We start from the raw sequence: 26,084 nt of genomic DNA, 5'->3' as shown, positions 1-26,084 counted from the left end.
CACGAGGAGAGAGAGCGATATAGAGAGTGATATTAACACGAGGAGAGAGAGCGATATAGAGAGTGATATTAACACGAGGAGAGAGAGCGATATAGAGAGTGATATTAACGCGAGGAGAGAGAGTGATATAGAGAGTGATATTAACACGAGGAGAGAGAGCGATATAGAGAGTGATATTAACACGAGGAGAGAGAGTGATATAGAGAGTGATATTAACACGAGGAGAGAGAGTGATATAGAGAGTGATATTAACACGAGGAGAGAACATAAGAACATAAGAAATAGGAGCAGGAGTAGGCCAATCGGCCCCTCGAGCCTGCTCCGCCATTCAATAAGATCATGGCTGATCTGAACATTGAATGCAGGAGTTGGGATGTCTTGTTGAAGTTGTACAAGACATTAGTAAGGCCACATTTGGAATACTGTGTACAGTTCTGGTCACCCTATTATAGAAAGGATATTATTAAACTGGAAAGAGTGCAGAAAAGATTTACTAGGATGCTACCGGGACTTGATGGTTTGACTTACAGGGAGAGGTGAGACAGACTGGGACTTTTTTCCCTGGAGAGCAGGAGGTTAAGGGGTGATCTTATCGAAGTCTATAAAATAATGAGGGGCATAGATAAGGTCGATAGTCAAAATCTTTTCCCAAAGGTAGGGGAGTCTATAACGAGGGGGCATAGATTTAAGGTGAGAGGGGAGAGATACAAAAGGGTCCAGAGGGGCAATTTTTTCACTCAAAGGGTGGTGAGTGTCTGGAACGAGCTGCCAGAGGCAGTAGTAGAGGCGGGTACAATTTTGTCTTTTAAAAAGCATTTGGACAGTTACATGGGTAAGATGGGTATCGAGGGATATGGGCCAAGTGCAGGCAATTGGGACTAGCTTAGTGGTATAAACTGGGCGACATGGACATGTTGGGCCGAAGGGCCTGTTTCCATGTTGTAACTTCTATGATTCTATGATTCTATGATCCTAATCTCAAATCTAAATTCATGTCCAATTTCCTGCCCGCTCCCCGTAACCCCTAATTCCCTTTACTTCTAGGAAACTGTCTATTTCTGTTTTAAATTTATTTAATGATGTAGCTTCCACAGCTTCCTGGGGCAGCAAATTCCACAGACCTACTACCCTCTAAGTGAAGAAGTTTCTCCTCATCTCAGTTTTGAAAGAGCAGCCCCTTATTCTAAGATTATGCCCCCTAGTTCTAGTTTCACCCATCTTTGGGAACATCCTTACTGCATCCACCCGATCAAGACCCTTCACAATCTTATATGTTTCAATAAGGTCGCCTCTCATTCTTCTGAACTCCAATGAGTAGAGTCCCAATCTACTCAACGTCTCCTCATAGGTCCACCCCCTCATCCCCTGGATTAACCGAGTGAACCTTCTTTGTACTGCCTCGAGAGCAAGTATGTCTTTTCTTAAGTATGGAGACCAAAACTGTATGCAGTATTCCAGGTGCGGTCTCACCAATACCTTATATAACTGCAGCAATACCTCCCTGTTTGTATATTCTATCCCCCTAGCAATAAAAGCCAACATTCCGTTGGCCTTCTTGATCACCTGCTGCACCTGCATACTAACATTTTGATTTTCTTGCACTCGGACCCCCAGATCCCTTTGTACTGCAGTACTTTCCAGTTTCTCGCCATTAAGATAATAACTTGCTCTCTGATTTTTCCTGCCAAAGTGCATAACCTCACATTTTCCAATATTGTATTGCATCTGCCAAATCTCCGCCCACTCACCCAGCCTGTCTATTTCCCCCTGTAGGTTTTTTATGTCCTCTTCACTCTCCACTTTCCCTCTCATCTTTGTATCATCTGCAAACTTTGATATGTTACACTTGGTCCCCTCCTCCAAATCGTTAATATAGATTGCAAAGAGTTGGGGACCCAGCACCAACCCCTGCGGAACACCACTGGCCACTGGTTGCCAGTCCGAGAATGAACCATTTATCCCAACTCTCTGCTTCCTGTTAGATAACCAATCCTCCACCCATGCCAGAATATTACCCCCAATCCCGTGATTGTTTATCTTGAGCAATAATCTTTTATGTGGCACCTTGTCGAATGCCTTCTGGAAGTCTAATTACACCACGTCCACTGGTTCCCCTTCATCCACCCTGTACGTTATGTCCTCAAAGAACTCAAGCAAATTTGTCAGACATGACTTCCCCTTCGTAAAGCCATGCTGACTTTGTCCTATTAAATTATGTTTATCCAAATGTTCCGCTACTGTCTCCTTAATAATAGACTCCAAAATTTTACCCACCACAGATGTTAGGCTAACTGGTCTATAATTTCCAGCCTTCTGCCTACTACCCTTTTTAAATAAGGGTGTTACATTCGCAGTTTTCCAATCTGCCGGGACCTTTGCCGAGTCCAGAGAATTTTGGAAAATTATTACCAAAGCATCCACAATCCCTACTGCCACTTCCCTCAAGACCCTAGGATGGAAGCCATCAGGTCCAGGGGATTTATCCGCCTTGAGTCCCATTAATTTACTGAGTACCAATTCCTTAGTGATTTTAATCGTATTAAGCTCCACCCCCCCGAGAGCCCCCTGTTTGTCCAGTGTTGGGATATTCTTAGTGTCCTCTACCGTAAAGACAAACAAAATATTTGTTCAGCATTTTTGCCATTTCCATGTTTCCCACCATTAATTTCCCGGTCTCATCCTCTAAGGGACCCACATTTGCCTTAGCCACCCTTTTTCTTTTTATATAACTATAGAAACTCTTGCTATCTGTTTTTATATTTTTTGCTAATTTATTTTCATAATCTATCTTCCCTTTCTTAATCAATCCTTTAGTTACTTTTTGCTGTCTTTTGAAGATTTGAAGATTTCCCAATCTTCTATCCTCCCACTAAGTTTGGCTACCTTATATGACCTTGTTTTTAGTCGGATACTATCCTTAATTTCTTTACTTAGCCACGGATGGCTGTCATTTCTTTTACACCCTTTTTTCCTCAGTGGAATATATATTTTTTGAAAGTTGTAAAATATCTCCTTGAATGAACACCACTGCTCATGTACCGTCTTACCCTTTAATCTATTTTCCCAGTCCACTTTAATCAATTCCGCTCTCATACCATCATAGTCTCCTTTATTCAAGCTCAATACGCTTGTTTGAGAACCAACCTTCTCACCCTCTAATTGGATATGGAATGTCACCATGTTATGGTCACTCATTCCAAGGGGATCCTTAACTAGGACATTATTAATTAATCCTGGCTCATTACACAGGACCAGGTCCAAGGTTGCTTGCCCCCTTTTAGGATCAGTTACATACTGCTCAAGAAATCCATCCCTAATACACTCAATAAACTCTTCCTCAAGGCTGCCCTGCCCAATTTGATTTGTCCAGTTAATATGATAGTTAAAATCCCCCATAATTATAGCTGTTCCCTGATTACATGCCCCGACTATTTCCTGATTAATACTTCTTCCAGCAGAGTTGCAACTATTAGGAGGCCTATATACTATGCCCAATTGTGTTTTTTTCCCCTTATTATTCCTTATCTCTACCCAAACTGTTTCATTATACTGATCCTTTGTCCCAATATAATTTCTCTGTATTACAGTGATTCCTTCCTTTATTAACATAGCCACCCCACCTCCCCTTCCTTCCTGCCTGTCCTTCCTGATTGTTAAATACCCTGGCATATTTAATTCCCAGTCGTTGTCACCCTGCAGCCATGTTTCTGTAATGGCCACAAGATCATACCCATACGTAGTTATTTGTGCCGTTAACTCGTCCATTTTGTTACGAATACTACGTGCATTCAAATAAAGAGCTTTCAAATATGTTTTATGACACTTAGTTCCTGCTTTTTCCTTTTTTAAGACTTTACCTTTTACTCCATACCTTCTGTCCCTTCCTGACACGCTTTCCTCTGTCTCCCTGCTCAGGTTCCCAAACCCCTGCTACAGCTTTGATGCTGGGTTAATCGCCTTACGCCTTCTAGTTTTTATTTGATCTGTCGAGCCTAAAGTACACTTTCTTTCCGCTGCTCTACGCTTTTCCCTCTCACTTGTTCTTGAACAACTGTTTGTACTATTTGTATTGTAGATTTCCCCTGGGTCTTCCCCTCTCTTGCTGCTCTCAATTTTATTCCCTTCTGACTCCCCGCTCAGGTTCCCATCCCCCTGCCACTCTAGTTTAAACCTTCCCCAACAGCACTCGCAAACACCCCCGCGAGGACATTGGTCCCGGTCCTGCTCGGGTGCAACCCGTCCCGCTTGTACAGGTCCCACCTTCCCCAGAACCGGTCCCAATGCCCCAGGAATCTAAATCCCTCCCTCCTACACCATCCCTGCAGCCACGCATTCATCCAGTCTATTCTCCTGTTCCTATACTCACTAGCATGTGGCACCGGTAGTAATCCTGAGATCACTACCTTTGAAGTCCTGCTTTTCAATTTATCTATACCGCTCTCTCTCCTCGTGTTAATATCACTCTTTATATAGAGTGATATAGAGCGTGCTATTAACACGAGGAGAGAGAGTGATATAGAGTGTGATATTAACACGAGGAGAGAAAGTGATATAGAGAGTGATATTAACACGAGGAGAGAGAGCGATATAGAGAGTGATAATATGTAGAGATTGACACAGGGAGAGAGGGGAGTAGAGAGAGAGAGATTAACACGGGGAGAGAGGGGAGTAGAGAGTGAGATTAACACAGGGAGAGAGGGGGTAAAGAGAGTGAGATTAACACGGGGAGAGAGGGCAGTAGAGAGAATGAGATTAACACGGGGAGAGAGGGGAGTAGAGAGAGTGAGATTAACACGAGGAGAGAGAGTGATGTAGAGAGTGCTATTAACACGAGGAGAGAGAGTGATATAGAGAGTGATATTAACACGAGGAGAGAGAGTGATATAGAGAGTGATATTAACACGAGGAGAGAGAGTGATATAGAGAGTGATATTAACACGAGGAGAGTGATATAGAGAGTGATATTAACACGAGGAGAGAGTGATATAGAGAGTGATATTAACACGAGGAGAGAGAGTGATATAGAGAGTGATATTAACACGAGGAGAGAGAGTGATATGGAGAGTGATATTAACACGAGGAGAGAGAGCGATAGAGAGTGATATTAACACGAGGAGAGAGAGCGATATAGAGAGTGATATTAACACGAGGAGAGAGAGCGATATAGAGAGTGATATTAACACAAGGAGAGAGAGCGATATCGAGAGTGATATTAACACGAGGAGAGAGAGCGATATAGAGAGTGATATTAACACGAGGAGAGAGAGTGATATAGAGAGTGATATTAACACGAGGAGAGAGAGTGATATGGAGAGTGATATTAACACGAGGAGAGAGAGTGATATAGAGAGTGATATTAACACGAGGAGAGAGAGTGATATAGAGAGTGATATTAACACGAGGAGAGAGAGTGATATGGAGAGTGATATTAACACGAGGAGAGAGAGTGATATGGAGAGTGATATTAACACGAGGAGAGAGAGCGATATAGAGAGTGATATTAACACGAGGAGAGAGAGCGATATAGAGAGTGATATTAACACGAGGAGAGAGAGCGATATAGAGAGTGATATTAACACGAGGAGAGAGAGTGATATGGAGAGTGATATTAACACGAGGAGAGAGAGCGATATAGAGAGTGATATTAACACGAGGAGAGAGAGCGATATAGAGAGTGATATTAACACAAGGAGAGAGAGCGATATAGAGAGTGATATTAACACGAGGAGAGAGAGTGATATGGAGAGTGATATTAACACGAGGAGAGAGAGCGATATAGAGAGTGATATTAACACGAGGAGAGAGAGCGATATCGAGAGTGATATTAACACGAGGAGAGAGAGCGATAGAGAGTGATATTAACACGAGGAGAGAGAGTGATATCGAGAGTGATATTAACACGAGGAGAGAGAGTGATATAGAGAGTGATATTAACACGAGGAGAGAGAGTGATATGGAGAGTGATATTAACACGAGGAGAGAGAGTGATATGGAGAGTGATATTAACACGAGGAGAGAGAGCGATATAGAGAGTGATATTAACACGAGGAGAGAGAGCGATATAGAGAGTGATATTAACACGAGGAGAGAGAGTGATATAGAGAGTGATATTAACACGAGGAGAGAGAGCGATATAGAGAGTGATATTAACACGAGGAGAGAGAGTGATATGGAGAGTGATATTAACACGAGGAGAGAGAGCGATATAGAGAGTGATATTAACACGAGGAGAGAGAGCGATATAGAGAGTGATATTAACACAAGGAGAGAGAGCGATATAGAGAGTGATATTAACACGAGGAGAGAGAGTGATATGGAGAGTGATATTAACACGAGGAGAGAGAGCGATATAGAGAGTGATATTAACACGAGGAGAGAGAGCGATATCGAGAGTGATATTAACACGAGGAGAGAGAGCGATAGAGAGTGATATTAACACGAGGAGAGAGAGTGATATCGAGAGTGATATTAACACAAGGAGAGAGAGCGATATCGAGAGTGATATTAACACGAGGAGAGAGAGTGATATGGAGAGTGATATTAACGCGAGGAGAGAGAGCGATATAGAGAGTGATAATCTGTAGAGATTAACACAAGGAGAGAGGGTGTAGAGAGAGTGAGATTAACACAGGGAGAGAGGGGAGTAGAGACAGTGAGATTAACACAGGGAGAGAGTGGAGTAGAGAGAGGGAGATTAACACGGGGAGAGAGGGGGTAGAGAGAGTGAGATTAACACGGGGAGAGAGGGGAGTCGAGAGAGTGAGATTAACACAGGGAGAGAGGGGAGTAGAGAGAGTGAGATTAACACAGGGAGAGAGTGGAGTAGAGAGAGAGAGATTAACACAGGGAGAGAGAGTGATATAAAGAGTGCTATTAACACGAGGAGAGAGCGATATAGAGAGTGATATTAACACGAGGAGAGAGAGTGATATAGAGAGTGATATTAACACGAGGAGAGAGAGTGATATAAAGAGTGCTATTAACACGAGGAGAGAGCGATATAGAGAGTGATATTAACACGAGGAGAGAGAGTGATATAAAGAGTGCTATTAACACGAGGAGAGAGCGATATAGAGAGTGATATTAACACGAGGAGAGAGAGTGATATAGAGAGTGATATTAACATGTGGAGAGAGTGATATAGAGAGTGATATTAACATGTGGAGAGAGTGATATAGAGAGTGATATTAACACGAGGAGAGAGAGCGATATAGAGAGTGAGATTAACACGAGGAGAGAGAGTGATATAAAGAGTGCTATTAACACGAGGAGAGAGCGATATAGAGAGTGATATTAACACGAGGAGAGAGAGTGATATAGAGAGTGATATTAACATGTGGAGAGAGTGATATAGAGAGTGATATTAACATGTGGAGAGAGTGATATAGAGAGTGATATTAACACGAGGAGAGAGAGCGATATAGAGAGTGATATTAACACGAGGAGAGAGAGCGATATAGAGAGTGATATTAACACGAGGAGAGAGAGTGATATAGAGAGTGATATTAACACGAGGAGAGAGCGATATAGAGAGTGATATTAACACGAGGAGAGAGAGTGATATAGAGAGTGATAATCTGTAGAGATTAACACAAGGAGAGAGGGGGTAGAGAGAGTGAGATTAACACAGGGAGAGAGTGGAGTAGAGAGAGAGAGATTAACACAGGGAGAGAGGGGGTAGAGAGAGTGAGATTAACACGGGGAGAGAGGAGGGGTAGAGAGAGTGAGATTAACACGGGGAGAGAGAGGGGCAGAGAGAGTGAGATTAACACGGGGAGAGAGAGAGAGAGATTAACACGGGGAGAGAGAGAGAGAGATTAACACGGGGAGAGAGAGAGTGAGATTAACATGGGGAGAGAGGGTGGGTAGAGAGAGTGAGATTAACACGGGGAGAGAGAGGGGTAGAGAGAGTGAGATTAACATGGGGAGAGAGAGGGGGTAGAGAGAGTGAGATTAACACGGGGAGAGAGAGAGTGAGATTAACACGGGAAGAGAGAGGGGGTAGAGAGAGTGAGATTAACACGGGGAGAGAGAGGGGTAGAGAGAGTGAGATTAACATGGGGAGAGAGGGGGGGTAGAGAGAGTGAGATTAACACGGGGAGAGAGAGGGGTAGAGAGAGTGAGATTAACACGGGGAGAGAGAGGGTTAGAGAGAGATTAACACGGGGAGAGAGAGAGTGAGATTAACATGGGGAGAGAGGGTGGGTAGAGAGAGTGAGATTAACACGGGGAGAGAGAGAGAGAGATTAACACGGGGAGAGAGAGAGTGAGATTAACACGGGAAGAGAGAGGGGGGGTAGAGAGAGTGAGATTAACACGGGGAGAGAGAGAGGTAGAGAGAGTGAGATTAACATGGGGAGAGAGAGGGGTAGAGAGAGTGAGATTAACACGGGGAGAGAGAGGGGTAGAGAGAGTGAGATTAACATGGGGAGAGAGGGGGTAGAGAGAGTGAGATTAACACGGGGAGAGAGAGGGGTAGAGAGAGTGAGATTAACACGGGGAGAGAGAGGGGTAGAGAGAGTGAGATTAACACGGGGAGAGAGAGGGTTAGAGAGAGTGAGATTAACACGGGGAGAGAGAGGGGGTAGAGAGAGTGAGATTAACACGGGGAGAGAGAGGGGTAGAGAGAGTGAGATTAACACGGGGAGAGAGAGAGTGAGATTAACACGGGGAGAGAGAGGGGGTAGAGAGAGTGAGATTAACACGGGGAGAGAGAGGGGTAGAGAGAGTGAGATTAACACGGGGAGAGAGAGGGGGTAGAGAGAGTGAGATTAACACGGGGAGAGAGAGGGGTAGAGAGAGTGAGATTAACACGGGGAGAGAGAGAGTGAGATTAACACGGGAAGAGAGAGGGGGTAGAGAGAGTGAGATTAACACGGGGAGAGAGAGAGTGAGATTAACACGGGGAGAGAGGGGGGTAGAGAGAGTGAGATTAACACGGGGAGAGAGAGGGGGTAGAGAGAGTGAGATTAACACGGGGAGAGAGAGGGGGTAGAGAGAGTGAGATTAACACGGGGAGAGAGAGGGGGTAGAGAGAGTGAGATTAACACGGGGAGAGAGAGGGGTAGAGAGAGTGAGATTAACACGGGGAGAGAGAGGGGGTAGAGAGAGTGAGATTAACACGGGGAGAGAGAGGGGGTAGAGAGAGTGAGATTAACACGGGGAGAGAGAGGGGGTAGAGAGAGTGAGATTAACACGGGGAGAGAGAGAGTGAGATTAACACGGGGAGAGAGAGGGGTAGAGAGAGTGAGATTAACACGGGGAGAGAGAGAGAGAGATTAACACGGGAAGAGAGAGGGAGTAGAGAGAGAGAGATTAACACGGGGCGATAGGGGGGTCGAGAGAATGAGATTAACACGGGGCGAGAGGGGGGCTAGAGAGAGTGAGATTAACATGGGGAGAGAGAGAGTGAGATTAACATGGGAAGAGAGAGGGGGTAGAGAGAGTGAGATTAACACGGGGAGAGAGAGAGTGAGATTAACACGGGGAGAGAGAGGGTTAGAGAGAGTGAGATTAACACGGGGCGAGAGGGTGGGTAGAGAGAGTGAGATTAACACGGGGAGAGAGAGGGGGTAGAGAGAGTGAGATTAACACGGGGCGAGAGGGTGGGTAGAGAGAGTGAGATTAACACGGGGAGAGAGAGGGGGTAGAGAGAGTGAGATTAACACGGGGAGAGAGAGGGGGTAGAGAGAGTGAGATTAACATGGGGAGAGAGAGGGGGTCGAGAGAGTGAGATTAACACGGGGAGAGAGAGGGGGTAGAGAGAGTGAGATTAACACGGGGAGAGAGAGGGTTAGAGAGAGTGAGATTAACACGGGGAGAGAGGGGAGTCGAGAGAGTGAGATTAACACGGGGAGAGAGAGTGATATAAAGAGTGCTATTAACATGAGGAGAGAGTGATATAGAGAGTGATATTAACATGTGGAGAGAGTGATATAGAGAGTGCTATTAACATGTGGAGAGAGTGATATATAGAGTGATATTAACACGAGGAGAGAGAGTGATATAGAGAGTGATATTAACATGTGGAGAGAGTGATATAGAGAGTGCTATTAACATGTGGAGAGAGTGATATATAGAGTGAGATTAACACGGGGAGAGAGAGTGATATAAAGAGTGCTATTAACATGAGGAGAGAGTGATATAGAGAGTGATATTAACATGTGGAGAGAGTGATATAGAGAGTGATATTAACATGTGGAGAGAGTGATATAGAGAGTGATATTAACATGTGGAGAGAGTGATATAGAGAGTGATATTAACACGAGGAGAGAGAGCGATATAGAGAGTGATATTAACACGGGGAGAGAAGGGGGGGTAGAGAGAGTGAGATTAACACGGGGAGAGAGAGGGGGGAGAGAGTGAGATTAACACGGGGAGAGAAGGGGGGGTAGAGAGAGTGAGATTAACACGGGAGAGAGAGGGTTAGAGAGAGATTAACACGGGGAGAGAGAGAGTGAGATTAACATGGGGAGAGAGGGTGGGTAGAGAGAGTGAGATTAACACGGGGAGAGAGGGGGGGGTAGAGAGAGTGAGATTAACACGGGGAGAGAGAGAGTGAGATTAACACGGGAAGAGAGAGGGAGTAGAGAGAGTGAGATTAACACGGGGCGAGAGGGGGGTCGAGAGAGTGAGATTAACACGGGGAGAGAGGGTGGGTAGAGAGAGTGAGATTAACACGGGGAGAGAGGGTGGGTAGAGAGAGTGAGATTAACACGGGGAGAGAGGGGGGGTAGAGAGAGTGAGATTAACACGGGGAGAGAGAGAGTGAGATTAACATGGGGAGAGAGAGAGAGAGATTAACATGGGAAGAGAGAGGGGGTAGAGAGAGTGAGATTAACACGGGGAGAGAGTGAGATTAACACGGGGAGAGAGGGGTAGAGAGAGTGAGATTAACACGGGGAGAGAGAGGGGGTAGAGAGAATGAGATTAACACGGGGAGAGAGAGGGGTAGAGAGAGTGAGATTAACACGGGGAGAGAGAGGGGGTAGAGAGAGTGAGATTAACACGGGGAGAGAGAGGGTTAGAGAGAGTGAGATTAACACGGGGAGAGAGAGGGGGTAGAGAGAGTGAGATTAACACGGGGAGAGAGAGGGTTAGAGAGAGTGAGATTAACACGGGGAGAGAGAGGGGTAGAGAGAGTGAGATTAACACGGGGAGAGAGAGGGGGTAGAGAGAGTGAGATTAACACGGGGAGAGAGAGGGTTAGAGAGAGTGAGATTAACACGGGGCGAGAGGGGGGGTAGAGAGAGTGAGATTAACACGGGGCGAGAGGGGGGGTAGAGAGAGTGAGATTAACACGGGGAGAGAGAGAGTGAGATTAACACGGGGAGAGAGAGGGGGTAGAGAGAGTGAGATTAACACGGGGAGAGAGAGAGTGAGATTAACACGGGGAGAGAGAGGGGGTAGAGAGAATGAGATTAACACGGGGCGAGAGGGGGGGGTAGAGAGAGTGAGATTAACACAGGGCGAGAGGGGGGGTAGAGAGAGTGAGATTAACACGGGGAGAGAGAGGGGGGTAGAGAGAGTGAGATTAACACGGAGCGAGAGGGGGGGTAGAGAGAGTGAGATTAACACGGGAAGAGAGAGGGGGGTAGAGAGAGTGAGATTAACACGGGGAGAGAGAGAGTGAGATTAACACGGGGAGAGAGAGGGGGTAGAGAGAGTGAGATTAACACAGGGAGAGAGAGAGTGAGATTAACACGGGGAGAGAGAGGGGGTAGAGAGAATGAGATTAACACGGGGCGAGAGGGGGGGGTAGAGAGAGTGAGATTAACACAGGGCGAGAGGGGGGGTAGAGAGAGTGAGATTAACACGGGGAGAGAGAGGGGGGTAGAGAGAGTGAGATTAACACGGAGCGAGAGGGGGGGTAGAGAGAGTGAGATTAACACGGGGAGAGAGAGGGGGGTAGAGAGAGTGAGATTAACATGGGGAGAGAGAGGGGGGTAGAGAGAGTGAGATTAACATGGGGAGAGAGAGGGGGTAGAGAGAATGAGATTAACACGGGGCGAGAGGGGGGGTAGAGAGAGTGAGATTAACACGGGGTCTCTGGTACAGCTCTTCATTTGCTGACACATGGTTACGAGAGGCTCTGAGTTCTTACCCTGGACGTCCGTCAGCCAGTCGGGTTGACAGTGATGCTCTGTCGCGATCATCAGAGTGTTCAGGAAAACTAGGAATATCACCAGCCAGTAAAAGAAGTTGGATTTCACCACCTCCCTGCACTTCCGTCTGAACATCCGATTCCACCTCTGACATCGCCAACTGCAGGAAAACCAGCAGGGGTAGATCGGTCTTACTGCTTGTCTTGGTTTGTGAGATGTGATCAAGACTGGGTTAGGCTGAGAACACGAAGAGACGGCTTCTCCTCCGCGATCAGGCACGAGATAGCACAGCTCAAGCTAGAGTCGAGCAATCAGGCTTAAAACCAGCTCCATGAACTGACCTCAACTCCCCGCACCCAGCCCTTCCCCTCCTGCCACGTGCCGAGGCTAGTGGTCCCTACCGAGGCCTACAAGGCTGTGACCACTCCCCCCCACCTTGACTTTCAGGGCTCCTCCGACCTTTGACATCCCCAGCCGCCTCTCCTGGGCTGAGGTTTTTAAGCCGGTCACTGGCAGTCGTCCCTCCAGGAGCACGCCCTGCATCAACAACAATCTCCGACCCCGGGAAATGGGTCAGGGTGGGGCGGAGTCAGAGGGTTGGGGGCAGTCCTGGCCCATGACTACCCCACTCCAAGGCAGACAATCCAGCCCCAAGGGTCAACCACATAGGACTGGTGTCACATACAGGCCCAGACCGGGTAAGGATGGGAGTCACGTGTCGGCCCAGACCGGGTAAGGACGGGAGTCACGTGTCGGCCCAGACCGGGTAAGGACGGGAGTCACGTGTCGGCCCAGACCGGGTAAGGACGGGAGTCACGTGTAGGCCCAGACCCGGTAAGGACGGGAGTCACGTGTAGGCCCAGACCGGGTAAGGACGGGAGTCACGTGTAGGCCCAGACCGGGTAAGGACGGGAGTCACGTGTAGGCCCAGACCGGGTAAGGACGGGAGTCACGTGTAGGCCCAGACCGGGTAAGGACGGGAGTCACGTGTAGGCCCAGACCGGGTAAGGACGGGAGTCACGTGTAGGCCCAGACCGGGTAAGGACGGGAGTCACGTGTAGGCCCAGACCGGGTAAGGACGGGAGTCACGTGTAGGCCCAGACCGGGTAAGGACGGGAGTCACGTGTAGGCCCAGACCGGGTAAGGACGGGAGTCACGTGTAGGCCCAGACCCGGTAAGGACGGCAGGTTCCCTTCCCTGAAAGACGATCGTGAACCGGTTGGAATTTTACAACAATCCGATAGCTTTGTGGGCAGCCCACAAGAAGAAGCAATAACGTGCATTTATATAACGACTTTCACAACCTCAGGACATCCCAAAGCGCTTTACAGTCAATGAAATCACTGTTGTAACGTAGGAAACGTGGCAGCTAATTTGCGCACAGCAAGATCCCACAAACAGCAATGAAATAATGATCAGATAATCTCTTTGTTCATGATGTTGGTTAAGGAATAAATATTGTCCAGGACACCAGAGAGAACTCCCCTGCTCTTCTTCAAATAGTGGGCGTAGGATCTTTTACATCCGCCTGAGAGAACAGACAGGGCCTCAGTTTAATATCTCATCCGAAAGATGGCTCCTACCGAGAGTGCAGCGCTCCCTCACTACTGGCCCTCCGACAGTGCAGCGCTCCCTCCGTCCTGACCCTCCGACAGTGCAGCGCTCCCTCAGTACTGACCCTCCGACAGTGCTGCGCTCTCTCCATACTGACCCTCCGAGAGTGCAGCGCTCCCTCAGTACTGACCCTCCAAGACTGCAGCACTCCCTCACTACTGGCCCTCCGACAGTGCAGCACTCCCTCACTACTGGCCCTCCGACAGGGCTGCACTCCCTCAGTACTGACCCTCCGACAGTGCAGCGCTGCCTCAGTACTGACCCTCCGACACTGCAGCGATCTTTCCATACTGGCCCTCCAACAGTGCAGCGTTCCCTCAGTACTGACCCTCCGAGAGTGCAGCGCTCCCCCAGTACTGACCCTCCAAGAGTGCAGCGCTCCCTCACTACTGGCCCTCCGACAGTGCAGCGCTCCCTCAGTACTGACCCTCCGACAGTACAGCGCTCCCTCAGTACTGAGTACTTACTGACCCTCCGACAGTGCAGCGCTCCCTCAGTACTGACCCTCCGACAGTACAGCGCTCCCTCAGTACTGAGTACTTACTGACCCTCCGACAGTGCAGCGCTCCCTCAGTACTGACCCTCCGACAGTGCAGCGCTCCCTCAGTACTGACCCTCCGACAGTGCAGCGCTCCCTCAGTACTGACCCTCCGACAGTGCAGCGCTCCCTCAGTACTGACCCTCCGACAGTGCAGCGCTCCCTCAGTACTGACCCTCCGACAGTGCAGCGCTCCCTCAGTACTGACCCTCCGACAGTGCAGCGCTCCCTCAGTACTGGCCCTCCGACAGTGCAGCACTCCCTCAGTACTGACCCTCCGACAGTGCAGCGCTCCCTCAGTACTGACCCTCCGACAGTACAGCGCTCCCTCAGTACTGAGTACTTACTGACCCTCCGACAGTGCAGCGCTCCCTCAGTACTGGCCCTCCGACAGTACAGCGCTCCCTCAGTACTGAGTACTTACTGACCCTCCGACAGTACAACACTCCCTCAGTACTGACCCTCCGACAGTACAGCGCTCCCTCAGTACTGAGTACTTACTGACCCTCCGACAGTGCAGCGCTCCCTCAGTACTGACCCTCCGACAGTACAGCACTCCCTCAGTACTGACCCTCCGACAGTACAGCACTCCCTCAGTACTGACCCTCCGACAGTACAGCGCTCCCTCAGTACTGACCCTCCGACAGTACAGCACTCCCTCAGTACTGACCCTCCGACAGTACAGCACTCCCTCAGTACTGACCCTCCGACAGTACAGTGCTCCCTCAGTACTGACCCTCCGACAGTACAGCACTCCCTCAGTACTGACCCTCCGACAGTACAGCACTCCCTCAGTACTGACCCTCCGACAGTACAGTGCTCCCTCAGTACTGACCCTCCGACAGTACAGCACTCCCTCAGTACTGACCCTCCGACAGTACAGCACTCCCTCAGTACTGACCCTCCGACAGTGCCGCGCTCCCTCAGTCCTGACCCTCTGACAGTACAGCACTCCCTCAGTACTGCACTGGAGTGTCAGCTTGGATTATGTGTTGAAGTCTCTCGAGTGGGGTTTGAACCCACAACCTTCGAACTCCGAGGCAAGTGTGATACAGGCTGAGCCGTGACTGACACTCATGAAATGAGGTTCACAACTTGCCCTGGTGATGAGTGGATTTGAACTCATGACCTCACTAGCCAATCAGAAAGACAACAAATAAACTCCTCATTGTACCAGCCCTTCCCTCTCCCCAAGGTTAATGTAAAGTAGGTGAGAGGCAGACTCTGATTGGTCAACGCTGACCTTTCTCACTATAGTAGGTGAGAGGCAGACTCTGATTGGTCAACGCTGACCTTTCTCACTATAGTAGGTGAGAGGCAGACTCTGATTGGTCAACGCTGACCTTTCTCACCATAGTAGGTGAGAGGCAGACTCTGATTGGTCAACGCTGACCTTTCTCACTATAGTAGGTGAGAGGCAGACTCTGATTGGTCGATGCTGACCTTTCTCACTATAGTAGGTGAGAGGCAGACTCTGATTGGTCGACGCTGACCTTTCTCACTATAGTAGGCGAGAGGCAGACTCTGATTGGTCAACGCTGACCTTTCTCACGATAGTAGGCGAGAGGCAGACTCTGATTGGTCAACGCTGACCTTTCTCACTATAGTAGGTGAGAGGCAGACTCTGATTGGTCAACGCTGACCTTTCTCACTATAGTAGGTGAGAGGCAGACTCTGATTGGTCAACGCTGACCTTTCTCACTATAGTAGGTGAGAGGCAGACTTTGATTGGTCGACGCTGACCTTTCTCACTGTACGAGGTGAGAGGCAGACTGTGATTGGTCGACGCTGACTTACATGATGCGTGAGCGCAGGTTCATTCCCTCCATCTCGAACAGTTCCTGAGAACCAATGGAACCTGTTTCTACAGACGCCAGTATCCCTGCAGAGAGAGGATGAGACACAGTGAGAACACGGTGGGGTTGGGGGAAGTGGGAGGAGAGAAGGGGAAAGGGGAGGAGGAGGGACCTCCATCTCAACTCATCATGTTCTCTCTCCTCTGAGTTCACTGCCCTCCTATCCTCCTTTAATCTCTCCCTCCGTATAAACCCCCCTCCCCATATTCACAGCCACCCCCTCTACCGTGCCATCTCACGTGGCCTCTCTCCTCCCATCGTGTCAATCACGGATAAGGCCATCTCTGATCACTTCCTTGTATCCCTCTCCACCCACATCCCCCTCCCCCCTCCCCCCTCCCCCCAACCCCACTTCCTTCTGTGTCCACCCTGGAAAAAACTCTCCCCCAGGTCACTTACAACGGCACTTTCAAATTCCTGACTCTCTATCTTTGGCCCTCCATTCACCACGACATTTCTGCAGCTACCGACCTGCTCCATCACACCCTCACCTCCACCTCTGATGCCCTTGTCCCCATTAAAACCATTTCTCTCTCTCACCCTGGTCGTTCCCCCTGGTTTGGCTCTCATCTCCACTCCCTTAAGTCCAAGGGACACAGACTTGAACGTTTATGGCAGACAACTGGTTTAGCCATTCAGGGCCAGATCTGGCTGGACCACATACAGCACTATCGGGTCCTGCTCTCCTCTTCCGAAACTGCTCACTATTCCAGGATCATCCTGGAATGCAAAGATAACCCCCGGCCTCTCTTCTCCACTCCAAGCCATCTTCTGAAACCCCTCTCCCCTGACCCCTCCAACCTCACTTCCAACAACAAGTGCGAGGAGCTCGTGGATTCTTTGTCACTAAGATTGAGACCATTCGTTCAGCTGCCTCTGCTGCTTCCTCCCTTTCCCTAGCCCACCGAGCCAAACCTCCCATGCGGTTCCCCCTGTCCGAGCACTGAACTCGCATCTTTCTCTAGTTTCTCTCCTATCTCCCCTCGTGCCCTCTCCGAGCTCATCTTGACAATGAGACCAACCTCCTGCTCCCGAGACCCGAGACCCACCTCCTTCTCCCTCGACCCTATTCCTGCTAAACTGCTGACCACCCAACTTCCCATCCTGGCCCCCATGTTAGCTGATATTGTTAACGGTTCCCTCTCCTCAGGTCTCCCTCCCCTTCAAATCTGCTATCATCAACCCCCTCCTCAAAAAACCCACCCTTAACCCCTCTGTCCTTGCAAACTACCCCCCCCATCTCCAACCTCCCTTTCCTCTCCAAAGTCCTTCAACGTGTTGTCGCCTCCCAAATCCGTGCCCATCTTTCCCACAAAGCCATGTTTGAATCCCTCCAATCAGGTTTCCGCCCCTGCCGCAGTACTGAAACGACCCTCATCAAAGTCACAAATGACATCCTCTGTGACTGTGACGATGGTAAACTATACCTCCTCATCCTTCTCCACCTGTCTGCAGCCATTGACCACACCGTCCTCCTCCATCACCTCTCCTCCGTCGTCCAACTGGGCAGGACTGACCTCGCCTGGTTCCATTCCTATCTGTCCAGTCGTAGCCAGAGAATCTCCTACAATGGCTTCTCTTCCCGCTCCTGCACCGTTACCTCTGGAGTCCCCCAAGGATCTATCCTTGGCCTCCTCCTATTTCTGATCTACAAGCTGCCCCTCGGCGACATCATCCGAAAACACGTCAGGTTCCACATGTCACTGACGACACCCAGCTCTACCTCACCACCACCTCCCTCGACCCCTCCACTGTCTCTCATTTGTCACATTGCTTGTCCGACATCCAGTACTAGTTGAGCAAAAATTTCCTCCAACTAAATATTGGAAAGACCGAAACCATTGCCTTTGGTCCCCGTCACAAACTCCATTCCCCAGCCACCGACTCCATCCCTCTCCCTGGCCACTGTCTGATCCAGACCCTTCACAACCTCGGCGTCCTATTTGACCCTGAGATGAATTTCCGACCCCATATCCTCTCCATCACCAAGACCGCCTACTTCCACCTCCATAACATCGCCCGTCTCCACCCCTGCCTCAGCTCATCTGCTGCTGAAACCCTCATCCATGCCTTTGTTACCTCCAGTCTGGACTATTCCAATGCTCTCCTGGCCGGCCTCCCATCTTCCACCCTCCATAAACTTGAGCTCATCCAAAATGCTGCTGCCCGTATCCTAACTCGCGCCAAGTCCCGTTCACCAGGAATGCAGTGATTTTAAAATTCTTATCCTTGTTTTCAAATCCCTCCATGACCTCGTCCCTCCCTATCTCTGTCCCCTCCTCCTGCCCTACAACCTTGCCTCTGGAAATCCCCGATTTTAATTGCCCCACCATTGGCGACCGTGCCTTCAGCTGCCTGGGCCCTGAGCTCTGGAATTCCCTCCCTAAACCTCTCCTCCTCTCTCCTCCTTTAAGACACTCCTTAAAACCTGCCTCTTTGACCAAACTTTTGTTCACCTGTCCTAATATCTCCTTATGTGGCTCAGAGTCAAATTTTGTTTGTTAACGCTCCCATGAAGCACCTTGGGACATTTTAGTACGTTAAAGGTGCTATATAAATGCAAGTAGTAGTAGCAGTAGTAGTTGTTGTTGTTGTTGGGAGGGCTTTTTTGAGGATTTTTAACGGATATTTTCTGTTCAGTGTAACTACACAGTCTCAGACCATATAACAATCCTTTAGTGGCTGGTGGTTTCCGTGTTTAATGGACATTCCCCACAGGGCAAGCTGCACCTGCAGGCACGGCAAGAAGAGTTGTGAAAAGTTGGCCAACCCAAAGGGTGGAAAGTGGCTGTTTCCATATCCAGCCTGAGAACAAGGCCTCACTCTGGTACAAACGGAGCACCACACTTACGATTCAATGTTCAGGGTTGGGTTGTAACAGTCTCAGGAAAGCTGATTACTCCAGGCCCCAGGGACCCTGCTCAGCTCCTCACCTTCTCCATGTTTGATATGGTCCAGGTCAATGTCCTCAGCGTGTGTGATCCAGTCGAGGTATCCTTTCAGATCTTCGTCCAACTGCTGCTTCTCCCTGAACTTCTGGAAATCTCCCCGTGACTTTGCCTTCTCTCTCTCTCTGGAGAACTCCCTGAACAACACATAGGTCAGCAGGTCATCCCTCCCACAAGTCACACACACTCCTTTCTACACACTCCTCAGTTAGTTTGGCTCAACTCGTGCCAACCGTGGCTCAGTGATAGCACTCCAGCCTTGGAGTCAGAAGTTTCAAGTCCCACTCCAGAGACTTGATCCCATTAACGAGGCTGACACTCCAGTGCAGTCAGGGGGTGATTAATGGACAGTCAGGGGGTGATTAATGGACAGTCAGGGGGTGATTAATGGACAGTCAGGGGGTGATTAATGGACAGTCGGGGGGTGATTAATGGACAGTCAGGGGGTGATTAATGGACAGTCAGGGGGTGATTAATGGACAGTCGGGGGGTGATTAATGGACAGTCAGGGGGTGATTAATGGACAGTCGGGGGGTGATTAATGGACAGTCAGGGGGTGATTAATGGACAGTCAGGGGGTGATTAATGGACAGTCAGGGGGTGATTAATGGACAGTCAGGGGGTGATTAATGGACAGTCAGGGGGGGGGGGTGATTAATGGACTGTCGGGGGGGGGGGTGATTAATGGACTGTCGGGGGGTGATTAATGGACAGTCAGGGGGGGGGGTGATTAATGGACTGTCGGGGGGGGGTGATTAATGGACAGTCGGTGGGGGGGTGATTAATGGACAGTCAGGGGGTGATTAATGGACAGTCAGGGGGGGGGGGTGATTAATGGACTGTCGGGGGGGGGTGATTAATGGACAGTCGGGGGGGGGTGATTAATGGACAGTCAGGGGGGGGGGGGTGATTAATGGACTGTCGGGGGGGGTGATTAATGGACAGTCAGGGGGTGATTAATGGACTGTCGGGGGGGGGGGTGATTAATGGACAGTCGGGGGGGTGATTAATGGACAGTCAGGGGGGGGGGGTGATTAATGGACAGTCGGGGGGTGATTAATGGACAGTCAGGGGGGGGGGGTGATTAATGGACAGTCAGGGGGGGGGGTGATTAATGGACAGTCGGGGGGGGGGTGATTAATGGACAGTCGGGGGTGATTAATGGACAGTCGGGGGTGATTAATGGACAGTCGGGGGGGGGGTGATTAATGGACAGTCAGGGGGTGATTAATGGACAGTCGGGGGGGGGGGGGTGATTAATGGACAGTCGGGGGGGGTGATTAATGGACTGTCGGGGGGGGGTGATTAATGGACTGTCGGGGGGGTGATTAATGGACAGTCGGGGGGGGGGGTGATTAATGGACAGTCGGGGGGGGGTGATTAATGGACAGTCGGGGGGGTGATTAATGGACTGTCGGGGGGGGGGGTGATTAATGGACAGTCGGGGGGGTGATTAATGGACAGTCGGGGGGGGGGTGATTAATGGACAGTCAGGGGGGGGGGGTGATTAATGGACAGTCAGGGGGGGGGGGTGATTAATGGACAGTCGGGGGGGGTGATTAATGGACAGTCAGGGGGGGGGGGTGATTAATGGACAGTCGGGGGGGGGGTGATTAATGGACTGTCGGGGGGGGGGTGATTAATGGACTGTCGGGGGGGGGGTGATTAATGGACAGTCGGGGGGGGGTGATTAATGGACTGTCGGGGGGGGGTGATTAATGGACTGTCGGGGGGGGGGTGATTAATGGACAGTCGGGGGGGGGTGATTAATGGACTGTCGGGGGGGGGGGTGATTAATGGACTGTCGGGGGGGGGTGATTAATGGACTGTCGGGGGGGGTGATTAATGGACAGTCGGGGGGGGGGGTGATTAATGGACTGTCGGGGGGGGGTGATTAATGGACTGTCGGGGGGGGGGTGATTAATGGACTGTCGGGGGGGGTGATTAATGGACTGTCGGGGGGGGGGTGATTAATGGACTGTCGGGGGGGGTGATTAATGGACAGTCGGGGGGGGGGTGATTAATGGACTGTCGGGGGGGGGGTGATTAATGGACTGTCGGGGGGGGTGATTAATGGACAGTCGGGGGGGGGGGTGATTAATGGACTGTCGGGGGGGGGGTGATTAATGGACTGTCGGGGGGGGTGATTAATGGACTGTCGGGGGGGGGGTGATTAATGGACTGTCGGGGGGGGTGATTAATGGACTGTCGGGGGGGGGGTGATTAATGGACTGTCGGGGGGGGTGATTAATGGACTGTCGGGGGGGGGGTGATTAATGGACTGTCGGGGGGGGGTGATTAATGGACTGTCGGGGGGGGGGTGATTAATGGACTGTCGGGGGGGGTGATTAATGGACTGTCGGGGGGGGGGTGATTAATGGACTGTCGGGGGGGGTGATTAATGGACTGTCGGGGGGGGGTGATTAATGGACAGTCGGGGGGGGGTGATTAATGGACTGTCGGGGGGGGGTGATTAATGGACAGTCGGGGGGGGTGATTAATGGACTGTAGGGGGGGGTGATTAATGGACAGTCGGGGGGGGGTGATTAATGGACAGTCGGGGGGGGTGATTAATGGACTGTCGGGGGGGGTGATTAATGGACAGTCGGGGGGGGTGATTAATGGACAGTCGGGGGGGGTGATTAATGGACAGTCGGGGGGGGGGGGGGGTGATTAACGGACTGTAGGGGGGGGGTGATTAATGGACTGTAGGGGGGGGGGTGATTAATGGACAGTCGGGGGGGGTGATTAATGGACTGTCGGGGGGGGGGTGATTAATGGACAGTCGGGGGGGGTGATTAATGGACAGTCGGGGGGGGTGATTAATGGACTGTCGGGGGGGGTGATTAATGGACAGTCGGGGGGGGGGTGATTAATGGACTGTCGGGGGGGGGGTGATTAATGGACTGTCGGGGGGGGTGATTAATGGACAGTCGGGGGGGGTGATTAATGGACAGTCGGGGGGGTGATTAATGGACAGTCGGGGGGGTGATTAATGGACTGTCGGGGGGGGGGTGATTAATGGACAGTCGGGGGGTGATTAATGGACTGTCGGGGGGGGTGATTAATGGACAGTCGGGGGGGGGGGTGATTAATGGACAGTCGGGGGGGGGTGATTAATGGACAGTCGGGGGGGGGTGATTAATGGACAGTCGGGGGGGGGTGATTAATGGACTGTCGGGGGGGGGTGATTAATGGACTGTCGGGGGGGTGATTAATGGACAGTCGGGGGGGGTGATTAATGGACTGTCGGGGGGGGGTGATTAATGGACTGTCGGGGGGGTGATTAATGGACAGTCGGGGGGGGTGATTAATGGACTGTCGGGGGGGGTGATTAATGGACTGTCGGGGGGGTGATTAATGGACAGTCGGGGGGGGTGATTAATGGACTGTCGGGGGGGGTGATTAATGGACTGTCGGGGGGGTGATTAATGGACAGTCGGGGGGGGTGATTAATGGACAGTCGGGGGGGGTGATTAATGGACTGTCGGGGGGGGGGTGATTAATGGACAGTCGGGGGGTGATTAATGGACTGTCGGGGGGGGTGATTAATGGACAGTCGGGGGGGGGTGATTAATGGACTGTCGGGGGGGTGATTAATGGACAGTCGGGGGGGGTGATTAATGGACTGTCGGGGGGGTGATTAATGGACAGTCGGGGGGGGGGGTGATTAATGGACAGTCGGGGGGGGTGATTAATGGACAGTCGGGGGGGTGATTAATGGACAGTCGGGGGGGGTGATTAATGGACTGTCGGGGGGGGGGGTGATTAATGGACTGTCGGGGGGGGGGGTGATTAATGGACAGTCGGGGGGGGGTGATTAATGGACAGTCGGGGGGGGGGTGATTAATGGACAGTCGGGGGGGGGGTGATTAATGGACTGTAGGGGGGGGTGATTAATGGACTGTCGGGGGGGGGGGTGATTAATGGACTGTCGGGGGGGTGATTAATGGACAGTCGGGGGGGGGGTGATTAATGGACTGTCGGGGGGGTGATTAATGGACAGTCGGGGGGGGTGATTAATGGACAGTCGGGGGGGTGATTAATGGACAGTCGGGGGGGGGGGTGATTAATGGACAGTCGGGGGGGGTGATTAATGGACTGTCGGGGGGGTGATTAATGGACAGTCGGGGGGGTGATTAATGGACTGTCGGGGGGGTGATTAATGGACAGTCGGGGGGGGTGATTAATGGACTGTCGGGGGGGTGATTAATGGACAGTCGGGGGGGGTGATTAATGGACAGTCGGGGGGGGTGATTAATGGACAGTCGGGGGGGGTGATTAATGGACAGTCGGGGGGGGTGATTAATGGACTGTCGGGGGGGGGGTGATTAATGGACTGTCGGGGGGGTGATTAATGGACAGTCGGGGGGGGTGATTAATGGACTGTCGGGGGGGGGTGATTAATGGACTGTCGGGGGGGGGTGATTAATGGACTGTCGGGGGGGTGATTAATGGACAGTCGGGGGGGGGGGTGATTAATGGACAGTCGGGGGGGTGATTAATGGACTGTCGGGGGGGTGATTAATGGACAGTCGGGGGGGGGGTGATTAATGGACAGTCGGGGGGGGTGATTAATGGACTGTCGGGGGGGTGATTAATGGACTGTCGGGGGGGTGATTAATGGACAGTCGGGGGGGTGATTAATGGACTGTCGGGGGGGTGATTAATGGACAGTCGGGGGGGGGGGTGATTAATGGACTGTCGGGGGGGTGATTAATGGACAGTCGGGGGGGGGGGTGATTAATGGACTGTCGGGGGGGGTGATTAATGGACTGTCGGGGGGGGGGTGATTAATGGACAGTCGGGGGGGGTGATTAATGGACTGTAGGGGGGGGTGATTAACGGACTGTCGGGGGGGTGATTAATGGACTGTCGGGGGGGTGATTAATGGACAGTCGGGGGGGTGATTAATGGACTGTCGGGGGGGTGATTAATGGACAGTCGGGGGGGGGGGTGATTAATGGACTGTCGGGGGGGTGATTAATGGACAGTCGGGGGGGGGGGTGATTAATGGACTGTCGGGGGGGGTGATTAATGGACTGTCGGGGGGGGGGTGATTAATGGACAGTCGGGGGGGGTGATTAATGGACTGTCGGGGGGGGTGATTAATGGACAGTCGGGGGGGGTGATTAATGGACTGTAGGGGGGGGTGATTAATGGACTGTCGGGGGGGGGGGTGATTAATGGACAGTCGGGGGGGGTGATTAATGGACTGTCGGGGGGGGGGTGATTAATGGACAGTCGGGGGGGGTGATTAATGGACTGTAGGGGGGGGTGATTAACGGACTGTAGGGGGGGGTGATTAATGGACAGTCGGGGGGGGGGGTGATTAATGGACAGTCGGGGGGGGTGATTAATGGACAGTCGGGGGGGGGGTGATTAATGGACAGTCGGGGGGGGTGATTAATGGACTGTCGGGGGGGGTGATTAATGGACAGTCGGGGGGGGGGTGATTAATGGACTGTCGGGGGGGGGGTGATTAATGGACTGTCGGGGGGGGGTGATTAATGGACAGTCGGGGGGGGTGATTAATGGACAGTCGGGGGGGGGGTGATTAATGGACAGTCGGGGGGGGTGATTAATGGACTGTCGGGGGGGGTGATTAATGGACAGTCGGGGGGGGGTGATTAATGGACTGTCGGGGGGGGGGGTGATTAATGGACTGTCGGGGGGGGGGGTGATTAATGGACAGTCGGGGGGGGTGATTAATGGACAGTCGGGGGGGGGGTGATTAATGGACAGTCGGGGGGGGGGTGATTAATGGACTGTAGGGGGGGGTGATTAATGGACTGTCGGGGGGGGGGGTGATTAATGGACTGTCGGGGGGGTGATTAATGGACAGTCGGGGGGGGGGTGATTAATGGACAGTCGGGGGGGGGGGGTGATTAATGGACAGTCGGGGGGGGTGATTAATGGACTGTCGGGGGGGGTGATTAATGGACAGTCGGGGGGGGGTGATTAATGGACAGTCGGGGGGGGTGATTAATGGACAGTCGGGGGGGTGATTAATGGACAGTCGGGGGGGGTGATTAATGGACAGTCAGGGGGGGTGATTAATGGACAGTCGGGGGGGGGGGGTGATTAATGGACTGTCGGGGGGGGGTGATTAATGGACTGTCGGGGGGGGTGATTAATGGACTGTAGGGGGGGTGATTAATGGACAGTCGGGGGGGGTGATTAATGGACAGTCGGGGGGGGGTGATTAATGGACTGTCGGGGGGGGGGTGATTAATGGACAGTCGGGGGGGGGTGATTAATGGACTGTCGGGGGGGGGGGTGATTAATGGACTGTCGGGGGGGGTGATTAATGGACTGTCGGGGGGGGGTGATTAATGGACAGTCGGGGGGGGTGATTAATGGACTGTCGGGGGGGGGTGATTAATGGACAGTCGGGGGGGGTGATTAATGGACTGTAGGGGGGGGTGATTAATGGACTGTAGGGGGGGGGTGATTAATGGACTGTAGGGGGGGGTGATTAATGGACTGTAGGGGGGGGTGATTAATGGACAGTCGGGGGGGGTGATTAATGGACAGTCGGTGGGGGGTGATTAATGGACTGTAGGGGGGGGTGATTAATGGACAGTCGGGGGGGGTGATTAATGGACAGTCGGGGGGGGGTGATTAATGGACTGTCGGGGGGGGGGTGATTAATGGACTGTCGGGGGGGGTGATTAATGGACTGTCGGGGGGGGTGATTAACGGACAGTCGGGGGGGGGGGTGATTAACGGACAGTCGGGGGGGGTGATTAATGGACAGTCGGGGGGGGGTGATTAATGGACTGTCGGGGGGGGGGTGATTAATGGACTGTCGGGGGGGGTGATTAATGGACTGTCGGGGGGGGGGGTGATTAACGGACAGTCGGGGGGGGTGATTAATGGACAGTCGGGGGGGTGATTAATGGACTGTCGGGGGGGGGGGTGATTAACGGACAGTCGGGGGGGGTGATTAATGGACAGTCGGGGGGGGGTGATTAATGGACTGTCGGGGGGGGGGTGATTAATGGACTGTCGGGGGGGGTGA

The 26,084-nt window shown here is 51.6% G+C and overlaps 1 protein-coding gene across 2 annotated transcripts in view; it reads right to left on the bottom strand.

Annotated features, from left to right (window-relative positions):
• LOC137344336 (voltage-dependent L-type calcium channel subunit alpha-1S-like) overlaps window positions 1–26,084 on the bottom strand; it is a 198,909-nt gene that overhangs the window by 90,612 nt on the left and 82,213 nt on the right. For both annotated transcript variants that reach the window (XM_068007199.1, XM_068007198.1), the window contains exons 8-10: window positions 19,046–19,197; window positions 16,054–16,138; window positions 12,104–12,264 (exon numbers count right to left, since the gene is read on the bottom strand). In XM_068007199.1, the coding sequence (XP_067863300.1) occupies window positions 12,104–12,264; window positions 16,054–16,138; window positions 19,046–19,197 (398 nt within the window). The remainder of the gene's footprint in view (window positions 1–12,103; window positions 12,265–16,053; window positions 16,139–19,045; window positions 19,198–26,084) is intronic.

Source organism: Heptranchias perlo, chromosome 27, assembly GCF_035084215.1.
Source record: "Heptranchias perlo isolate sHepPer1 chromosome 27, sHepPer1.hap1, whole genome shotgun sequence".
Taxonomy (NCBI): domain Eukaryota; kingdom Metazoa; phylum Chordata; class Chondrichthyes; order Hexanchiformes; family Hexanchidae; genus Heptranchias; species Heptranchias perlo.
The sequence above is the reverse complement of the archived record's forward strand: the minus strand, read 5'-3'. Positions and strand labels throughout refer to the sequence as shown.